Here is a 19,400-nt window from a genome sequence, read left to right as displayed (position 1 = left end):
CACACATGAACTTACATAGACACACACACACACACACATGAACTACATAGACACACACACACACACACACACATGAACTTACATAGACACACACACACACACATGAACTCACAGACACACACACACACACATGAACTCACATAGACACACACACACACCCACACAGACACACACATGAACTTACATAGACACACACACACACACCCATATGAACTTACATACACACACACACACACACACATGAACTTACATAGACACACACACACACACACACACACATGAACTTACATAGACACACACACACACCCACACACACACACACGAACTTACATAGACACACACACACACACACACACACACACATGAACTTACATAGACACACACACACATGAACTTACATAGACACACACACACACACACACACACACACACACATGAACTTACATAGACACACACACACACACACACATTACCTTCCATAGACACACACACACACACCCACACACATGAACTTACATAGACACACACACACACACATGAACTCACATAGACACACACACACACATGAACTTACATAGACACACACACACACCCACAACCAGAGGGAGACGGGGGGAGAGGGAGACGGGGAGAGAGAAAGAGAGACAGAGTGTGTCCGTCCGTCTGTCTGTGGTTTCTTTCCACAACCGACACAGAGACTCTGAGAACCCCCCCAACCAAAACCCAGGGAGGAAAAACAATTGTGGTTTTATTTATAATTTCTGATTAATATTAGGTCTGTCAAGCGATTAAAAAACATAATTGAATTAATTACAGGCTCTGTGATTCATTAATCTAAATGAATCTCATACTTACATTTTTCCGAGAAGGTATTTCAAAAATAATTTAATTCAATTAACATTTCTTTCATTAACATACGGTGCATGTTAAGATCAAATGAATAACATTTCCATCTCACTCAGGATTCAATGCATCTCAGTCGAGTGTGGCTTGACGAGGCTGGCTGCTAGCGCCAGCTTCAGGGGCGGTGGCAGCTCGTACCTGCCAGCTTGCTACCAAACGTTTTGCGTTGAGGTGATATTTAAGGGTTGATGAACTCCGGTGATAGGAAAATTCCTTACTACAGAGATTGCAGATAACGGTGTTCCTATCTACAGTTCTGTCTGGGAGTTTAAACTTGAACTTTCCGTGCACGGGGCCGAGCAGCGTCTTCTCGTCTGCCTCCATTTTGTTTCAACCCATATGACGCACCGGGTCAAAGGGCACTATAGAAGCGCGATTAATCTGCGTTAATTTTTTTAACGCGTTATTTTTTCTGTGATTAATTAATCGGAATTAATGCGTTAATTTGACAGCCCTAATTAATATATTATTTTTCTTAAGGCACTTATTGAAGCATTATTCACTAAAAAAACGAGAAATCATCGGCTCAACACATGAGAACATTCAGTTGGATCCACCGAGTTGTTTATTGGGTACTTGGTTATTATGAATAAAATATAAAATCTGCTTTAAATCAGGTCGTACATCAGGATTATGTGACTTTCGGAAAAAATGAATGGGAGTCAATGGAGGCTGAGGGGGGAACGTCCTACCTGAAGTACTGTCAATAGGCGATAGGGGGTGCTAATGCCCCTTTACAGAAAAATAGTCCCTTACATTTACACAAAAAACAATAGAAGCAGCAGACTTTACAAATCATCAACAAGTGTGCACGTATCTTTAATAACTGAACATGTTCTGTGGCCGTTTGGTTCCCATCAGAACACAAAAAATCAAGACCTCTTGGTTATTACAAATAAAATATAAAATCTGCTTTAAATCAGGTTGTAAACAGGATTATGACAAAAATGATGATATAACAGCCCTTAAGACAAAAACTGACAACATCTGAAAATATACAAAGATTTACCATCAATCTGTATTTTATATACATTTCGAATAATGAATGTCTAACTATCTAAAAATCTAACTGAGGGAGATCTTAAGTCTTTTCATGGTTTATTATGCAATACTTTCCAGAAGAGGGAGACAGAGGGAAAGAAGGAGAGAGAGAGAGAGAGAGAGAGGGAAAGAAAAATGGAGAGAGAGAGAGAGAGGGAGAGAGAGAGAGAGAGAGAGAGAGAGAGAGAGAGAGAGAGAGAGAGAGAGAGAGAGAGGAGAGAGAGAGAGAAATAGAGAGAGAGAGAGAGACAGAGAGACTATAACTGCCACAGAGACACTGAGTCATCAGTCCTCTCAGTGTGTGTGTGTGTGTGTGTGTGTGTGTGTGTGTGTGTTTGTGTGTGTGTGTGTGTGTACTGCAGCACTGCAGCCGACGGTCCTCCTCCCCTGCGCCCGCTTTTAATTTTTTCTACAACCGACACAGAGTCACTGAGCTCCCCCTCCCCTCTCCCCCTGGGGTCCCCCCCCCCAATACCCTAACCCCAGGGAGGAGGTCCTCCTGGGTGAAGGAGGACCAGAAGGTGTGGAGGTGTGTCAGTGTGTCTGAGGACCCTCCTCCACCTGGGGACACTCTGTAGAAGGACAGAGAGCCAGCAGGCCGGTCCAGATACACTCCTACTCTGGTGGAGCCAGCGTGGGGGAGAGGGAGGGCTGTTACTGTACCGTTGTACCGGGCAGAGTAACGATTATCATAACAATAAAGACACCAGGACTTGTTGTTCACTCCAAGCCTGCTGTCACCAACCCCTCCTCTCCTTGTGATTCCTCTGTATGTCACTCCTATACTAACAGCTCTTTCCCACTCTACCTCCCAGTAACAGCGGCCAGTCAGAGCCTCTCTACCCAACACCTGGTAGTGGGAGTCAAATCTCTCTGGGTGATCCGGATACGACTGGCCCTCTCCAACCAGCGTCACCTTCCTGTTGTCCTCAGATAGAGAGAGGTGTCTGTGGGCCGTGTTGGGGTCTAGTGTGAGTTCACAGGCATCTGAGGGAGAACCAGACATGATGAGCTGCTGAACCGAAACATTGAAACGATGACAAATGTATAAAGTGCATTTACTCCCTCAATATTTACTTTACATTAACATATCATACATCAAAATGTTCGGCTATCATGCTCATCAACTGCTTCACAGTTGATGGAATCAACGGCTTCACAGTTGATGAGCACATTACACCCATGAAATATCTAAACAATATTTGTAATATCTTCCAAGATATTCCACTTTTGGGTTTCCCAATACACATACATGGCCCTCAACCTCCAAAGAGACACGTGTGTAAAGAACAGACTGAAGGAGCTGAGCTCACATACAGGCTGGAGATGGACTGATGAACCATAGAACTGGTTCATTTATTATAGACATGTACTCAGACATACACCTGCTCACCTACACATACATATACACATCACTGGGGGCACTTGGCTAGGATTCGTATCTATATCATCATACACACACAGACAGGCTGGAAATTAACTGTCAAAACTTGTATGCATACTATGCACGTATGTATAATATGTATGTATTGTGACATAATTCACACATTCTAACAGGCCACATATGCCCTTGCCAATTAAAGAGGCTTCTCTCTCATCTTAGGGAGGGATCCTGAGCCTAGGGAGGCGTCCAGCTCATACAGGAAGCCATTCATCATGTGTCAATTCTAGAGATATGAGCGGTCAAGATGTTGGAGAGACCCAGACGCTCAAGGCCACAAAAACAAGAGTAACTCCCGCACATAGCCACAAGAGGTCAGCATAGAGAACACATACGGGTATCCAGGAGGCGGGAGTTCAGCACCATGCTTAGCCAATCAGCACATAACTGAGTCCATGCCTGCCCAGTATTAAAGTCCCAACACATAGCCCAGGGGGCAGAACGCTCCAGGTAACGCATCCTTCAGATGCCCAACTAAGTGCATCTCCACGCGTGCCTATACAATTCCCCTCCTTTTGCTTCATAGAGACTAGTCCAAACCTTTACCAAATACAGTGAGTTAAAGTGATCCTTGCTCGGCAAACTATTTCCAAAAAGAACACAGCAGTATGTATATATGTATGTATGTATGTATGTATGTATGTATGTATGTATGTATGTATGTATGTATGTACGTATATATAAATGTATATACATAAACTAAAGCAACACTTACATCTCTGTGGAACTGGTTTCAGCCTCCACACTCCACCGTGCTCCACACTGGGGGGGAAACAAAGTGAGAGCAGCATGTTGAAACATTCACCTTCATCATCTGCCGTCTCATCACGTTCTACACAACATGAGTGACAGCTGCCTCTTCAAACCACTTCATCTTGCAGCGGCTTGAATCCTCGTAGACTTTGTCCCTGAGTGGTGAGCTGTCCTCTCCATACCTGAGAGTGTCCAGTCTCCAGCGTGGATCCTCCAGTCCAGCAGAGAGCAGCGCAGCTCCAGAGTCTCCTGGGTGATTGTAGCTCAGGTCCAGCTCTCTCAGATGGGAGGGGTTGGAGCTCAGAGCTGAGGCCAGAGAAGAACAGCCTTCCTGTGTGACCAGGCAGCCAGACAAGCTAGACACACACACACACACACACACACTTTATTATATTTATTCTGGTTGAGAGCAGTTCATACTAAAGTGACCACATTTATGAAGTGTATTCATTCCATTTGGAGGACAAGGAGAACAGGAAGAGGAAGTGGGGAGATGACATCATCACAGACATCAGAACTTCCTTCACTTGGATGTGAAGCAGGATCTTAAACAAATGCTCCTTTCTCAACAGCTACAACTCAATGAGATATTGTTTGGTTAGAGTCAGGGGAAGTCCGCTGTGTTTGGTACGCTGAGACCGTTTCTTCACAGGTTCTAACATTGTGTAGAACCAGGGAGAGTTTTGTCAGCAGGCAAAAGAGCAACAGAAATGCATCGGACATGAGCAGCACTACACCAAACTAATGTGAAGTTAATAAAGTCCATCTTTAATGTTCAATATGATTCACTTTACCACGGCCAGTGATGTTCTATGGTGAGGTGTACATTATATTCAGATCACAGCATGGCTAAAGCCTCATCCCCATGTCTACGCTAATGACAACTCCTCAGCTCACATCAGCTGACCAGAGTTACATAACATATAGCAAACATAACATGCTAGTAGTTAACAGGTCAACCCCTAACCCTCACATCAGCGGGCCAGACTTGCATATTAAACAACACCAAGACCCAGTTTGAAGAGGCTGAAAACGGACCTGAGAGTTTCCAGTGTACAGTGTGGACTCCCCAGTCCAGCAGAGAGCAGCTTCACTCCTGAATCCTGCAGATCATTGGTACTCAGGTCCAGCTCTCTCAGAATAGAGGAGTTGGAGCTGAGAACTGAGGCCAGAGCTTCACAGCATCTCTCTGACAGATGACAGCCCTTCAGCCTTCACACAAAATAAAGAACAGGTTAGGAAACTGTGATTAAAATAACATACATCTTCAACTTATTACATGATGAAGAAATTGTGGTTATTCAAATTGGGTGTAAAATGTATAACAATAAGATAGTTGTTTTGTAGCGTTTGAAAAGTTGTTTTGCATGTTAATATTACTTTTTGTTGCAGCATTATGTATATTATGTATTGTATTGTAATACATCTTATCAATTAATCTAGAGCGATGTTTTATGTATAATTAGAAGTTTTATTCCATTATTATGTATATCGTGTTTCGAGGAGAATAAATATCATAGCCATCAGGAAAACACTTTGCGAGCACGAGAACTAAAGGTACGGCCACACTGAACGCGTTACGTGCGTAGGATTAGGCCTAACCTGCCGCTTCATCATTGTGTGTCACAAAAGTTGTTCAACGCGCCTACGATGCTAGATGAGCCCGCCCAAAACTTATTTTCCCCTGCTCCTTTTCTTTTGCTCCACAAACATGGCTGAGTTCACCACCATCGCTGCGCTGTATTTGTTGTGGGAGTTCGAGGAGAGTAGGAAACCCAAAGGCCGTCGTGTTTGGGTGCATGACATCCTCCGTAGGCGCTCACAGCTGGTTGAGTTTCACCACCTCCTCCAGGAACTCCGCCTGGATGACGGCCGGTTCCAGCGGAATTTTCGGATGACTGGGGCCATGTTCGATAACCTGCTAGCCCGGGTTGGTGCCAGGATCTCCCGTCAGGACACCAACTACAGGCGCTCCATATCAGCTGCGGAGCGCCTGTCCTCCGTCTCTCTGCCAGTGACGTCGGGTCAAGCTCAACGCTGATTGGATATCGCGGCTAAGCGTCACGCGTAGGAGTGTAAAAAGTTTAATTTCTTGAACTCCGCATGAGGTGCGTTGGGCGCGTAGGTGCGTTGGGCGCGTTATTTAGGTGTGTAAAATGCGTCTAACGTGCCTTACGCACTGCTTAAGCGTGTGTAACGCATCTACGCGCCTTAACCAATGGTTCCCTATGCAAAAATGCAGATTTTCTACGCCTCTAACGCATGTAACGCGTTCAGAGTTGCCGTACCTTTAGCCAGCATTTGTGCGCTTGGGGGTGTCAGTTGCGTGCTGCTTCACCTTATGTGCGCACTTTAATGGATGTAAATCTGTTAAATGTCTTCTGATATTGAACCTTGTGGTGTAACTGTTTGACCATTGGGTAAAACTGACCTGAGAGTTTCCAGTGTACAGTGTGGACTCCCCAGTCCAGCAGAGAGCAGCTTCACTCCTGAATCCTTCAGATCATTGGTACTCAGGTCCAGCTCTCTCAGACTAGAGGAGTTGGAGCTGAGAACTGAGGCCAGAGCTTCACAGCATCTCTCTGACAGATCACAGCCCTTCAGCCTTTACCCAAAATAAAGAGAACAGGTTAGGTACTGTGATTAAAATAACATACATCTTCAACTTATTACATAATGAAGAAATTGTGGTTATTCAAATTGGATGTAAAATGTATAACAATAAGATAGTTGTTTTGCAGCGTTTGAAAAGTCGTTTTGTATATTAATATTACTTTTTGTTGCAGTATTATGTATATTATGTATTGTATTGTAATACATGTTATCAGTTAATCTAAAGCTATGTTTTGTATATAATTAGAAGTTTTATTCCAATATTATGTATATTGTGTTGTGAGGAGATAGCGATCAGGAAGACACTTTGCGAGCACGAGAACTAAAGGTACGGCCACACTGAACGTGGTACGCGCGTAGGATTAGGACTAACCTGCCGCTTCACCATTGTGTGTCAACAAAAATGGTTCAACGCGCCTAACGCGCCTTACGCACCTACGATGCTAGATGAGCCCGCCCAAAACTTATTTTCCCCCGCTACTTTTCATTTGCTCAACAAACATGGCTGAGATCACCACCATCGCTGCCCTGTATTTGTTGTGGGAGTTCGAGGAGAGTAGGAAACCCAAACGCCGTCGTGTTTGGGTGCATGACATCCTCCGTAGGCGCTCACAGCTTGGTGAGTTTCACCACCTCCTCCAGGAACTCCGCCTGGATGACGGCCGGTTCCAGCGGTATTTTGGGTTGACCGGGGCCATGTTCGATGACCTGCTAGCCCGGGTTGGTGCCAGGATCTCCCGTCAGGAAACCAACTATAGGTGCTTCATATCAGCTGCAGAGCGCCTGTCCTCCGTCTCTCTGCCAGTGACGTCGGGTCAAGCTCAACGCTGATTGGTTATCGTGGCTAAGCGTCACGTGTAGGAGAGCACCTACGCACCTACGTGCGTAGGTGCCCAACGCACCTACGCACGTAGGTGCGTTGGGCGCGTTATTTAGTGCATGTAACGCATCGACACCCCTAAACCAATGGTTCCCTATGCAAAAAATGTGGATTTTCTACGCCTCTTAACACACGTTACGCATTCAGTTCAATCTGTTAAATGTCTTCTGATATTGAACCTTGTGCTGTAACTGTTTGACCATTGGGTAAAACGGACCAGAGAGTTTCCAGTGTACAGTGTGGACTCCCCAGTCCAGCAGAGAGCAGCTTCACTCCTGAATCCTGCAGATCATTGGCACTCAGGTCCAGCTCTCTCAGATTAGAGCAGTTGGAGCTGAGAACTGAGGCCAGAGCTTCACAGCATCTCTCCGACAGATGGCAGATATTTAGCCTGCACACACAATAAACACCATATGTTAGGAAGTGTGATTAAAATGGCCTATATCTTTTACTTTAAACTTAATGAAGGACGTGTGTATCAACCAATAACGTCGTAGCAGCCAATAACTTAATAGTTTAAATGTAAAAAAGCCAATAACGTAATAATTTAAATGTAATAATGCCAATAATGTAATAACTTGCTTATTAAAAAGATACTTTGAAAATGTAATAACTGAGCCAATAACGTAATAAACGATGTTTCACTTTATTTTATTTCCAATTTCTGGAGAGAAACTGTCATACTTGACAGTTTGAATTTGGATTTATATGCAACTATTAGGGTTCCGTTATAGAACTCTGTGCATCCAACTCTGTGAGCACGTAGACAATTCGACGGAGTCGTGAGCTTTTCGAAGCTCTACTATAGCGGAATATTAGAGTTACATATAAATCCAAATTCACTCTTTGCTCCTTTAAGGCATCCTCTGGAGGGGGGTATGCGGTTGGAGGGGTAACTGTAAGGTCAGATATTTAAGCGTGTGATGCAAGATGCAATAACAAGGCTAAGTGTGACTGTTTCTCTCTAGAAATTGAAAATAAAATAAAGTGATACCTCATTTATTACATTATTGGCTCAGTTATTAAGCTTTCAAAGGATTTATTTAATACAAGGCCAATAACGTAATAACCAGCCAATAACATAACAAGTTATTACATTATTGGCAAAAAGTTATTATGTTATTGGCTCAACAACTTTATCACACTATTGGCAAGTAATTACGTTATTGACTTTATTACATAAATTTAATTATTACGTTAGTGGCAGTTATTACGTTATTGGCCGTTATTGGTTACTACAATAAAATATTTTATTAATTGAACTACATTAGATCCCTAAATGTTAATTTAATAATTTGTGTAACTTTTACTTTTAACATAATTAAGTTATTGTCTTCATCTTTATTAGAAAAGTGGGTTAGTGGGTTTATTGAAATACATGTTATTAGTGAACCTACAAATATGTTTTGTTAGTTATAACTTATATATTCTACTATCAGGTATATTGTGTTGTGTATTGTCATACATTATTATGAGTAAACCTACAGAGATCTTTTGGAGGCTTTGATCACTGGCAGCAGCCTCAGAAGACCCTCCTCTGAAGCTTTGTGTTTCTTCAGGTCAAACACGTCCAGCTCCTCTCCTGATGTCAGTAAGATGAAGACCAGAGCTGACCACTGAGCAGGAGAGAGAGATTGTGTGGAGAGACTTCCTGATGTCAGGTACTGTTGGATATCCTTCACTAGAGAACAGTCGTTCAGCTCATTCAGACAGTGGAACAGATTGATGCTTCTCTCTGAAGAGAGATTACCACCTAACTTTTTCTTAATGTAAGACACTGTTCCCTTGTTGGTCTTTGAGCTAATTATTTTTTGTCCCAGCAGACCTCGTAGGATAATCTGATTGGTCTCCAGAGAGAGGCCCAGGAGGAAGCGGAGGAACAAGTCCAGGTGTCCGTTCTCACTCTGTAAGGCCTTGTCCACAGCACTCTGGTAGAGAAGGAGTTGATCTTTCCTGGAGTTTGAGAGCAGATTGACACCAGTATCGATGAAGGACAAAAAGACATAAAGGGCAGCCAGAAACTCCTGGATGCTCAGATGGACAAAGCAGAACACCTTGTCCTGGTACAGCCCACACTCCTCTTTAAAGATCTGGGTGAACACTCCTGAGTACACTGAGGCTGCTCTGATATCGATGTCACACTCTGCCATATCTGCCTCGTAGAAGATCAGGTTGCCTTTCTCCAGCTGGTTAAAAGCAAGTTTTCCAAGAGAAAGAATGATCTCCTTGCTCTCTGAACTCCAGTCTGGATCTGTTTCAGCCCTCCCATGGTACTTCCTGTCCCCCTGTATGGACTGAACCCTCAGGAAGTGGCTGTACATCTGAGTCACGGTCTTGGGCATCTCTTTGATCTGGGATTTTTTGAAGATGTCCTCCAGAACTGTAGCAGTGATCCAACAGAAGACTGGGATGTGACACATGATGTGGAGGCTTCTTGATTTCTTGACGTGGGAGATGATTGTGGTGGCCAGCGTCTCCTCTCGGAATCTCTTCCTGAAGTACTCCTCCTTCTGTTGGTCGGAGAACCCCCTCACCTCTGTCACCATGTCAACACACTCAGCAGGGATCTGATTGGCTGCCGCAGGGCGTGTGGTTATCCAAATGCGAGCAGAGGGAAGCAGGTCGCCCCTGATGAGGTTTGTCAGCAGCACGTCGACCGAGGTGGACTTTGTGACATCATTCCATATCGGGTTGTTCTGGAAGTCCAGAGGAAGTCGACACTCATCCAGACCATCCAAGATGAAGACAACTTGGAAACGGTCGAATCTGCAGATTCCTGCTTCTTTGGTCTCACTAAAGAGCTGATGAGGAAGTTCCACCAAGCTAAACTCTTTCCTTTTCAGTAAATTCAGCTCTCTGAAAGTGAGGAGACATGTGAAGTGTATGTCCTGGTTGGTTTTCCCTTCAGCCCAGTCCAGAATGAACTTGTGTGTTAAGACGGTTTTACCAATGCCGGCCACTCCAGTTGTCATTATTGTCCTGATTGGTTGATCGTTTCCAGGTAAGGGTTTAAAGATGTCTTCACATCTGATTGGTGTTTCTTCCTTGGCTGGTTTCCTGGAAGCTGTTTCAATAAGTCTGACCTCATGTTCCTTGTTGACCTCTCCACTGCCTCTCTCTGTGATGACGATCTCTGTGTAGAAGTCGTCCAGATCTGTTCGCTGTCCTGCTTTAGCAATTCCCTCAAACACACACCTGAACTTCTTCTTCAAATGAGACTTGATTTTATTTTGGCAATCGACAGCAGCAGATCCTAAATGAGAAAACAACAGATGACATCAGTTGGTGGATGGTGATCAGTGGAACCAGGTCAATATTTCCTGTTAAATTACCAACTTCATGATATTTAGCGGCTTCATTACTTGTGGTCGGAAAAGCTGGTTGTGAAGGACTGCATGTAACAGATTCAAAATGGTAAGGACTATTATTTCCACAGCAATAACATTTGGTCTAATGATAGTAATAATGATAGTGAATCAGTGTAAAGTGATTTGCTATGCTGATACAACAAGACAGGGTTTCATCACTTCCACTGAGTTGTTCTGCTGTTGGTCAGCAGTATAATGATTAATGTTAATGTGGCTTCATAACTTGTGGTCTTAGAAGCTGGTCGTGACAAAGACTGCGTGTTACAGATTCAAAATGTTCAGGACTTTTTGTTTTTTTCCACAGCAATATGATTGGTCTAAGGATAATAATAATGATAGTGAGTTGGTGTAAAATGACATGCTGATATAACAAGATAGTGTTGCAGCTCTTCCAGTTATTCTGCTGTTGATCTGCAGTTTATGTTTAATATTATTAATAATAATAATAATTACATTGAATAACATTTTATTTCAAGGCACCTTTCATGACTCCCATGGTCGCCTTACAATTCATTAGACAATCTAGGGTCAATAACAGCAAGAGCTGCATCGCCAACAGCATGATCAAAACAAGACATAAGACCCAGGTAGGAGGGGGTAAGAACAGTGAGGAGACCCATGTAGGAGGGGGTAAGAACAGTGAGGAGACCCATGTAGGAGGGGGTAAGAACAGCAGTGAGGATACCCAGGTAGGAGGGGGGGTAACACTTTATAATAAGGTGACATAATAGCAAACTAGTCATTAACTAACCCTTTGTTAATATTTGTTAATTGTTACTTAAATATCTATTTGGCACAAGTTAATAGTTTTTTTTCACTGACCACAGAGTGTCGGTGGTTAGGGTTAGGGCCGTGTGTTAGGGTTGGGTTAGGGTTATGCAAACAACTAATATTTAATTAATGATGAAAAACGATTAACTTGTGCCAAATAGATATTTTAGTAACAATTAACAAATATTAACAAAGGGTTAGGTAATGACTAGTTTGCTATTTATTATGGCACCTTATTATAAAGTGTTACCGGAGGGGGTAAGAACAGTGAGGAGACCCAGGTAGGAGGGGGTAAGAACAGCAGTGAGGAGACCCAGGTAGGAGGGGGTAAGAACAGTGAGGAGACCCAGGTAGGAGGGGGTAAGAACAGTGAGGAGACCCAGGTAGGAGGGGGTAAGAACAGTGAGGAGACCCAGGTAGGAGGGGGTAAGAACAGTGAGGAGACCCAGGTAGGAGGGGGTAAGAACAGTGAGGAGACCCAGGTAGGAGGGGGTAAGAACAGTGAGGAGACCCAGGTAGGAGGGGGTAAGAACAGCAGCACAACGGGGATACGAGGGGAACCCACGGTAGGGGGTCATTACAGCGAGCAGGCCAGTGGGAACACATGTGTTTTGAGGAGGGATTTCAATGTTGTCAGGGCGTCTCTTTCAGTTCAGCTGAGAGCCCTAGCACCCGCGGTGCTGAGAGCCCTAGTACCCACGGTGCTGAGAGCCCTAGCACCCACGGTGCTGAGAGCCCTATCACCCACGGTGGTGAGGCGGGAGGTCCGGACGGTGAAGACCAGCTGAGGATGACGAAGGGAGCGGCAGGGCCTGTCCTCCTGGAGGAGGTCGGGAGATAAGTGGGGGCCACGTTGTGGAGGGCTTTGTCGGTGAGCAGAAGGGTTTTAAGGTCAATCCGGTGTTGGACACTGAGCCAGTGTAGTTGGACGAGAATGGGGGTGATGTGGTCGGGGGATTTGGTGCTGGTAATGATGATGTTTAACATTCTTTAACCTGAGACCCCCACCATTACCCTACATATCCGGATCAAACCATTTAACCTGATACCCCACAACAACCCCACATACTGGATCAAACCATTTAACAAAGAAGGAAAAATTGAAAGAGGAAAAACTCAAAGAGGAAAGATTGTCTCCACATAGAAGTATGAAATGTATAAGTCTCACACTAATTTAGTCTGAAGAGAACAAATAATAATCTCCTACTGCTCATCAAACTGTGTATTTCTTATCTGTTTTCAAGATAAGAGTCTCTTACCGCCCCCCAGTGTGTCGGCCAGTTCCTCCTGGTTCATCTCCATCAGGCAGAGCTTTGTGATGTCCACCACTCCCTCTATGGCGCGCCTCCTCTGCTCCTCCTTCTTACCATCCTCCTCCTCCTCCTCCACTCTCTGACCCTCTGAGCATTGTGGGTAATCTGAGAAGAGATCCCTCCAGAGCTTCTTCAGCTCCTTGTCTAGAAAAGCGTGTGCGTTCTCCTCAGCCCTCTGGAAAAGAACAAACATCAAGGAGAACTTTACTCTGAACTAACTGAGACATCAGAAGCATCTGTCCTGGATCCACGTCCCGCTGGACAAGAGATGCTTTCTAATGTCCATGGAGAGCTGAAGTCAAACGTCTTGGTGGACATTTACACACCTTGATCAGCTCTGTTTGATGCTGCTGTAGAGACTGAGCACTGGTAACCTTTGACCTCTCCTGGTGCCTGTGGGGGATCACGCACACACACACACACACACACACACACACACACACAGCTTTTACTCAGACTAATGATGGAGTCATGATGTATCACTGCTGAGCTCTGAGATGGACAACAGTCACAGACAGAGAGATCTTCTTCTTACCTCTTAGCTTTGCTCTGGCGGCCATGTTCCCCAGACAGAGTGGTCTTAGAGGTAGGACCCCCCTCCTCTCTCTCCTCATCCATAGTAGACTGGAGACCTGGACACAAACACAACTCCATACTGTTTCCACTGGCACTCAGCGTTGGTTTACTCTCTGCTTTTATATGAGCTGTGTATTCCGCTCACAGGGGGCCGTTGTCTCTGTTAACTTTGGACAAGACGCAGACGCAGATTCATAGACGCAGATTCATAGACCTTCTCAATCCCAGACGTTTCTCATATACTCTTTAATAACGTATCATCATTCAACACAGAAGGTCTCAAAAGGCTACAAAATGTGTCTGATAAGATCAAGTTCACCATGCGGATATCATACCAACTGCTCCCTGTGCTGGTTAAACCGCTCTGAAGGCAGGACCATACATGGACTTCCTCATGTGGTGACATCACAACCAGATCTGTGAGGCAGGCCCACAGAGAACAAGACCCGGTAAGAGAAGACGTTTAAACACCTTCACAAAGCAAGATGGCCTTCTTACTGTCTAAATAATGTTATCATAATACCGCACTACAAATATAACAGCTGTACTTTCTGTCCTAAGTACCTTTAAAGTCACCCAAGGACACACAAGAAGAAAAAGTAATTATTAACTTCAACCAAACGCTTGGCTCCAGACTGGAAGGTTCTGGGTTCGATCCCCAAAGCCCACAGTCTAACACGTGATATTCTACAGAGCAGGAATCTTAAAAATGCAATCTTAAAACCTACTGATAAGATTCAAAGTTATTCGTATGTATGATCTATCACAGATAAGAGTGGACTACACTATCTTTGTCTTCTTCCTACAGTAATGAAGTGAGCCACACCACACCATCCGACTCATAACAAGGAAATGGTGAACCAACCAGTTGAACCAGTTCCCCTCCCAGTTCATACTCATCCCAGACTAACCTCTTATAGGTGGCTGATCCATGACCTCATTCATTGATGAAAAGTAATCACTGTTTTAAATATGAAGAATGGACAGAGAGCTCTGAGCTCTGTCCACTCTGAGTACAGAATACTCAGAGTGCACAGAGTACTCAGAGTGCACACAGTACTCAGAGTTCACACACACACACACACAAAAGAAAAACAGTCACAAACGGTCTACTCTTCTGCAGTCTGTGATTCATTCAACAACAGTGGTAGTAAAGTGGAACATTTTGCTAGGTCCGTTTTGAAACCCTCGAAAAGGTGCACTGCAGCACCACCTGCTGGTGAGAGGATGTCAGTGTGATTGGCTGAGCTGAAGAACACGAACCAGTCGTCACCAGGGACTTCTGTGTTGAGGTGGTCGCGGCAGTGTTAATTCACCTTGAAGGTCATGTCCCTCTCATACGAGTGATGCTCTCAGATATAGAGTAGGCCTACACTACTGCAGAATGATGCAGGCCCACAGAGAACAACACCCAGTACAAGATGACCTTTAAACACTTTCACTGCTCATCAAACTGTGTATTTCTTATCTGTTTTCAAGATAAGAGTCTCTTACCGCCCCCCAGTGTGTCGGCCAGTTCCTCCTGGTTCATCTCCATCAGGCAGAGCTTTGTGATGTCCACCACTCCCTCTATGGCGCGCCTCCTCTGCTCCTCCTTCTTACCGTCCTCCTCCTCCTCCTCCACTCTCTGACCCTCTGAGCATTGTGGGTAATCTGAGAAGAGATCCCTCCAGAGCTTCTTCAGCTCCTTGTCTAGAAAAGCGTGTGCGTTCTCCTCAGCCCTCTGGAAAAGAACAAACATCAAGGAGAACTTTACTCTGAACTAACTGAGACATCAGAAGCATCTGTCCTGGATCCACGTCCCGCTGGACAAGAGATGCTTTCTAATGTCCATGGAGAGCTGAAGTCAAACGTCTTGGTGGACATTTACACACCTTGATCAGCTCTGTTTGATGCTGCTGTAGAGACTGAGCACTGGTAACCTTTGACCTCTCCTGGTGCCTGTGGGGGATCACGCACACACACACACACACACACACACACACACACACACACACACACAGCTTTTACTCAGACTAATGATGGAGTCATGATGTATCACTGCTGAGCTCTGAGATGGACAACAGTCACAGACAGAGAGATCTTCTTCTTACCTCTTAGCTTTGCTCTGGCGGCCATGTTCCCCAGACAGAGTGGTCTTAGAGGTAGGACCCCCCTCCTCTCTCTCCTCATCCATAGTAGACTGGAGACCTGGACACAAACACAACTCCATACTGTTTCCACTGGCACTCAGCGTTGGTTTACTCTCTGCTTTTATATGAGCTGTGTATTCCGCTCACAGGGGGCCATTGTCTCTGTTAACTTTGGACAAGACGCAGACGCAGATTCATAGACGCAGATTCATAGACCTTCTCAATCCCAGACGTTTCTCATATACTCTTTAATAACGTATCATCATTCAACACAGAAGGTCTCAAAAGGCTACAAAATGTGTCTGATAAGATCAAGTTCACCATGCGGATATCATACCAACTGCTCCCTGTGCTGGTTAAACCGCTCTGAAGGCAGGACCATACATGGACTTCCTCATGTGGTGACATCACAACCAGATCTGTGAGGCAGGCCCACAGAGAACAAGACCCGGTAAGAGAAGACGTTTAAACACCTTCACAAAGCAAGATGGCCTTCTTACTGTCTAAATAATGTTATCATAATACCGCACTACAAATATAACAGCTGTACTTTCTGTCCTAAGTACCTTTAAAGTCACCCAAGGACACACAAGAAGAAAAAGTAATTATTAACTTCAACCAAACGCTTGGCTCCAGACTGGAAGGTTCTGGGTTCGATCCCCAAAGCCCACAGTCTAACACGTGATATTCTACAGAGCAGGAATCTTAAAAATGCAATCTTAAAACCTACTGATAAGATTCAAAGTTATTCGTATGTATGATCTATCACAGATAAGAGTGGACTACACTATCTTTGTCTTCTTCCTACAGTAATAAAGTGAGCCACACCACACCATCCGACTCATAACAAGGAAATGGTGAACCAACCAGTTGAACCAGTTCCCCTCCCAGTTCATACTCATCCCAGACTAACCTCTTATAGGTGGCTGATCCATGACCTCATTCATTGATGAAAAGTAATCACTGTTTTAAATATGAAGAATGGACAGAGAGCTCTGAGCTCTGTCCACTCTGAGTACAGAATACTCAGAGTGCACAGAGTACTCAGAGTGCACACAGTACTCAGAGTTCACACACACACACACACAAAAGAAAAACAGTCACAAACGGTCTACTCTTCTGCAGTCTGTGATTCATTCAACAACAGTGGTAGTAAAGTGGAACAATTTGCTAGGTCCATTTTGAAACCCTCGAAAAGGTGCACTGCAGCACCACCTGCTGGTGAGAGGATGTCAGTGTGATTGGCTGAGCTGAAGAACACGAACCAGTCGTCACCAGGGACTTCTGTGTTGAGGTGGTCGCGGCAGTGTTAATTCACCTTGAAGGTCATGTCCCTCTCATACGAGTGATGCTCTCAGATATAGAGTAGGCATACACTACTGCAGAATGATGCAGGCCCACAGAGAACAACACCCAGTACAAGATGACCTTTAAACACTTTCACTAACCAAGATGGCCGTCTTCCTGTTGAAATAATGTAATAATAATACCGCACTACAAATATAACAACTGTCCATTCTATCCTCAGTACCTTTAAAGTAACCACAGGACTTGTGACTTAGAACCAATTCTGAATCTGACGAAACAGTCATTATTAACCTCAACCTGACGCTTGACTCAAGGCTGAAAGGTTCGATGGCCAAAGCCCACAGTCTAACACGCAGCAATCTACAGAGCAGGAATCTTCAAAATTATTCAATAGCAATTTTGACAAATAGCAATGCATCCATACATTGACTAACATTTTTAACCATGTGGTTTTACAGGAAACTAACTATCAACCTATTGATAAGACTAAAAGTTATTCATATTTATGATCTATCATGGATCAGAGTGGACTACAGTACCTTAGTCGTCTTCCTGCTGTGATGAAGTGAGCCACAACAAACCGTCTGACTCATATCAAGGAAATGATGTCCAACCAGTTAGACCAGTTCCCCTCCAAGTTCATACTCCTCCCAGACTCTGATTTTATATGAGCTGCGTTTTTCCGCTCACAGGGGGCTGTTGTCTCTGTTAACTTTGGACAAGAGGCAGGGTGGTCTTTCCTCGACGCAGATTCATAGATCCTCTCATTCTCAAGGAGGGCAGGACCATATATGGACTTCCTCGTGTGGTATGACATCACAACCAGATCTGTGATGCGGGCAAACAGAGAACAAGAACCAGTACAAGATGACGTTTAAATGTCTTCACTAACCAAGATTCCTGTCTGAATAATGTAATCATAATACCGGACTGCAAATATAACAACCGTTCATTCTGTCCCAAGTACCTTTAAAGTCACCCAAGGCCGCAAGAAGGCACAAGAAGAAAAATTAATTCTTAACTTCAACCTGACAGCTGACTCCATAGCTGCATCTTATAGAGCAGGAATCTTAAAAATGATCAACCTACTGATTCAAAGTTATTCATATTTATGATCCATCATGGATAATAGTGGACTACAGTATCTTAGTCTTCTTCCTGATAGACCAGTTCCCCTCCCAGTTCAAACTCCTCCCAGACTAACCTTGAATAGTCGGCTGATCCATGACCTCACTCAGTGATAAATAATAATCAGCTTAATGAAACATGGACAGCTCTGAGCTCTGTCCACTCTGAGTACAGAATACTCAGAGTGGACAGATTACTCAGCGTACACAGTACTCAGAGTACACAGAGTACTCAGAGTGAACACACACACAGACACACACACGGACGCCACCGTGGGCGTTGAGGCTCTCGTACCTCTGGAATCTCCCGACACCATTACAGGTCTTACTTCACTGGACGCCATTTTATGTATTGGCAGTTTAGGTGTCATGACTCTGGTGACGGTGTTGTCTCTTCACCCTACTCCACCTAGGGAACACAACACAATGATAACCTCACTTTAGTACACAATACAACACAACAATGATCTCACTTTAGTACACAATACAACACAAAGATGATCTCACTTTAGTACACAATACAACGATGACCTCACTTTAGTACACAATACAACACAACGGTGATCTCACTTTAGTACACAACACAATGATGATCTCACTTTAGTACACAACACAATGATGATCTCACTTTATTACATAACACAATGATGATCTCACTTTAGTACACAACACGATGATGATCTCACTTTAGTACACTCTTTTGACGTCAGGAGACAAGATGGAGGCCGGTGTTGTGGCAGTTTGTACAGTTGGTGTTGTGGTGCTCCTGGTCTCTGGCGGGAACCCAGGCTGCAGCTACTGGGGCTTTCCACAGCCAACACTCAGCACACCATGTGACCCAGGCAGCCAATCAGGTCACCCAGGCTGACTGTCTCCAAACCAGTCAGATCAGTCCTGGGCCAGCAGCCATCTTGGTTCTACACGCTAGCTGGGTGGGGAACTGAATAAGGATTCATACATTCTATTATTTGATATGCAGAAAGATTATATCTCTGTTTTCTTGATGTTAAACAATACATATTATGGTGTTTTCCCACAAGTAAACAAAGTATTTGACTTCCAGAAAACATGTTTTTGAAGCTCTTTGCCTGAAATAGCTTTTAGGAAAAAACAATTCTCCTATTAGTATTCCTCTCTGTTTCAGTCCCTTCAGAATGCACTGTTTCTGGTGTCT

The 19,400-nt window shown here is 44.2% G+C and overlaps 1 protein-coding gene across 2 annotated transcripts; it reads right to left on the bottom strand.

The window, feature by feature from the left end:
* Positions 1–1,445: 1,445 nt before the first annotated feature.
* Positions 1,446–18,198, bottom strand: LOC307077164 (uncharacterized protein). Of its 2 annotated transcripts, XM_079738478.1 has the most exons (15): positions 18,067–18,198; positions 17,639–17,927; positions 15,753–15,849; positions 15,534–15,600; positions 15,154–15,382; positions 13,619–13,715; positions 13,410–13,476; positions 13,030–13,258; positions 9,117–10,884; positions 7,849–8,022; positions 6,570–6,743; positions 5,177–5,350; positions 4,321–4,494; positions 4,101–4,147; positions 1,446–2,931 (listed from the first exon to the last, which is right to left on the bottom strand). In XM_079738478.1, the coding sequence occupies exons 3-15, from the start codon at positions 15,833–15,835 to the stop codon at positions 2,354–2,356; spliced, it is 3,861 nt and encodes a 1,286-aa protein (XP_079594604.1). In that variant the 5' UTR covers positions 15,836–15,849; positions 17,639–17,927; positions 18,067–18,198; the 3' UTR covers positions 1,446–2,353. The 2 variants fall into 2 exon arrangements, with proteins under 2 accessions (XP_079594604.1, XP_079594603.1); XM_079738477.1 differs by having other exon boundaries at positions 15,753–17,927.
* Positions 18,199–19,400: the final 1,202 nt, after the last annotated feature.

This window comes from Pollachius pollachius (genome assembly GCF_949987615.1).
Source record: "Pollachius pollachius genome assembly, chromosome: 6".
In the NCBI taxonomy this organism is placed as follows: Eukaryota; Metazoa; Chordata; class Actinopteri; order Gadiformes; family Gadidae; genus Pollachius; species Pollachius pollachius.
The sequence above is the reverse complement of the archived record's forward strand: the minus strand, read 5'-3'. Positions and strand labels throughout refer to the sequence as shown.

Excerpts from the sequence above, each read along its gene's own strand:
- LOC307077164 (XM_079738477.1), bottom strand. The coding sequence starts at position 15,871 with ATGGAGTTGTGTTTGTGTCCAGGTCTCCAGTCTACTATGGATGAGGAG. Across the intron at positions 5,351-6,569 it reads TGTACACTGGAAACTCTCAG|GCTGAAGGGCTGTCATCTGT; the intron begins GTCAGTTTTACC and ends TTTTGTGTGAAG. Across the intron at positions 4,495-5,176 it reads TGTACACTGGAAACTCTCAG|CTTGTCTGGCTGCCTGGTCA; the intron begins GTCCGTTTTCAG and ends GTGTGTGTCTAG.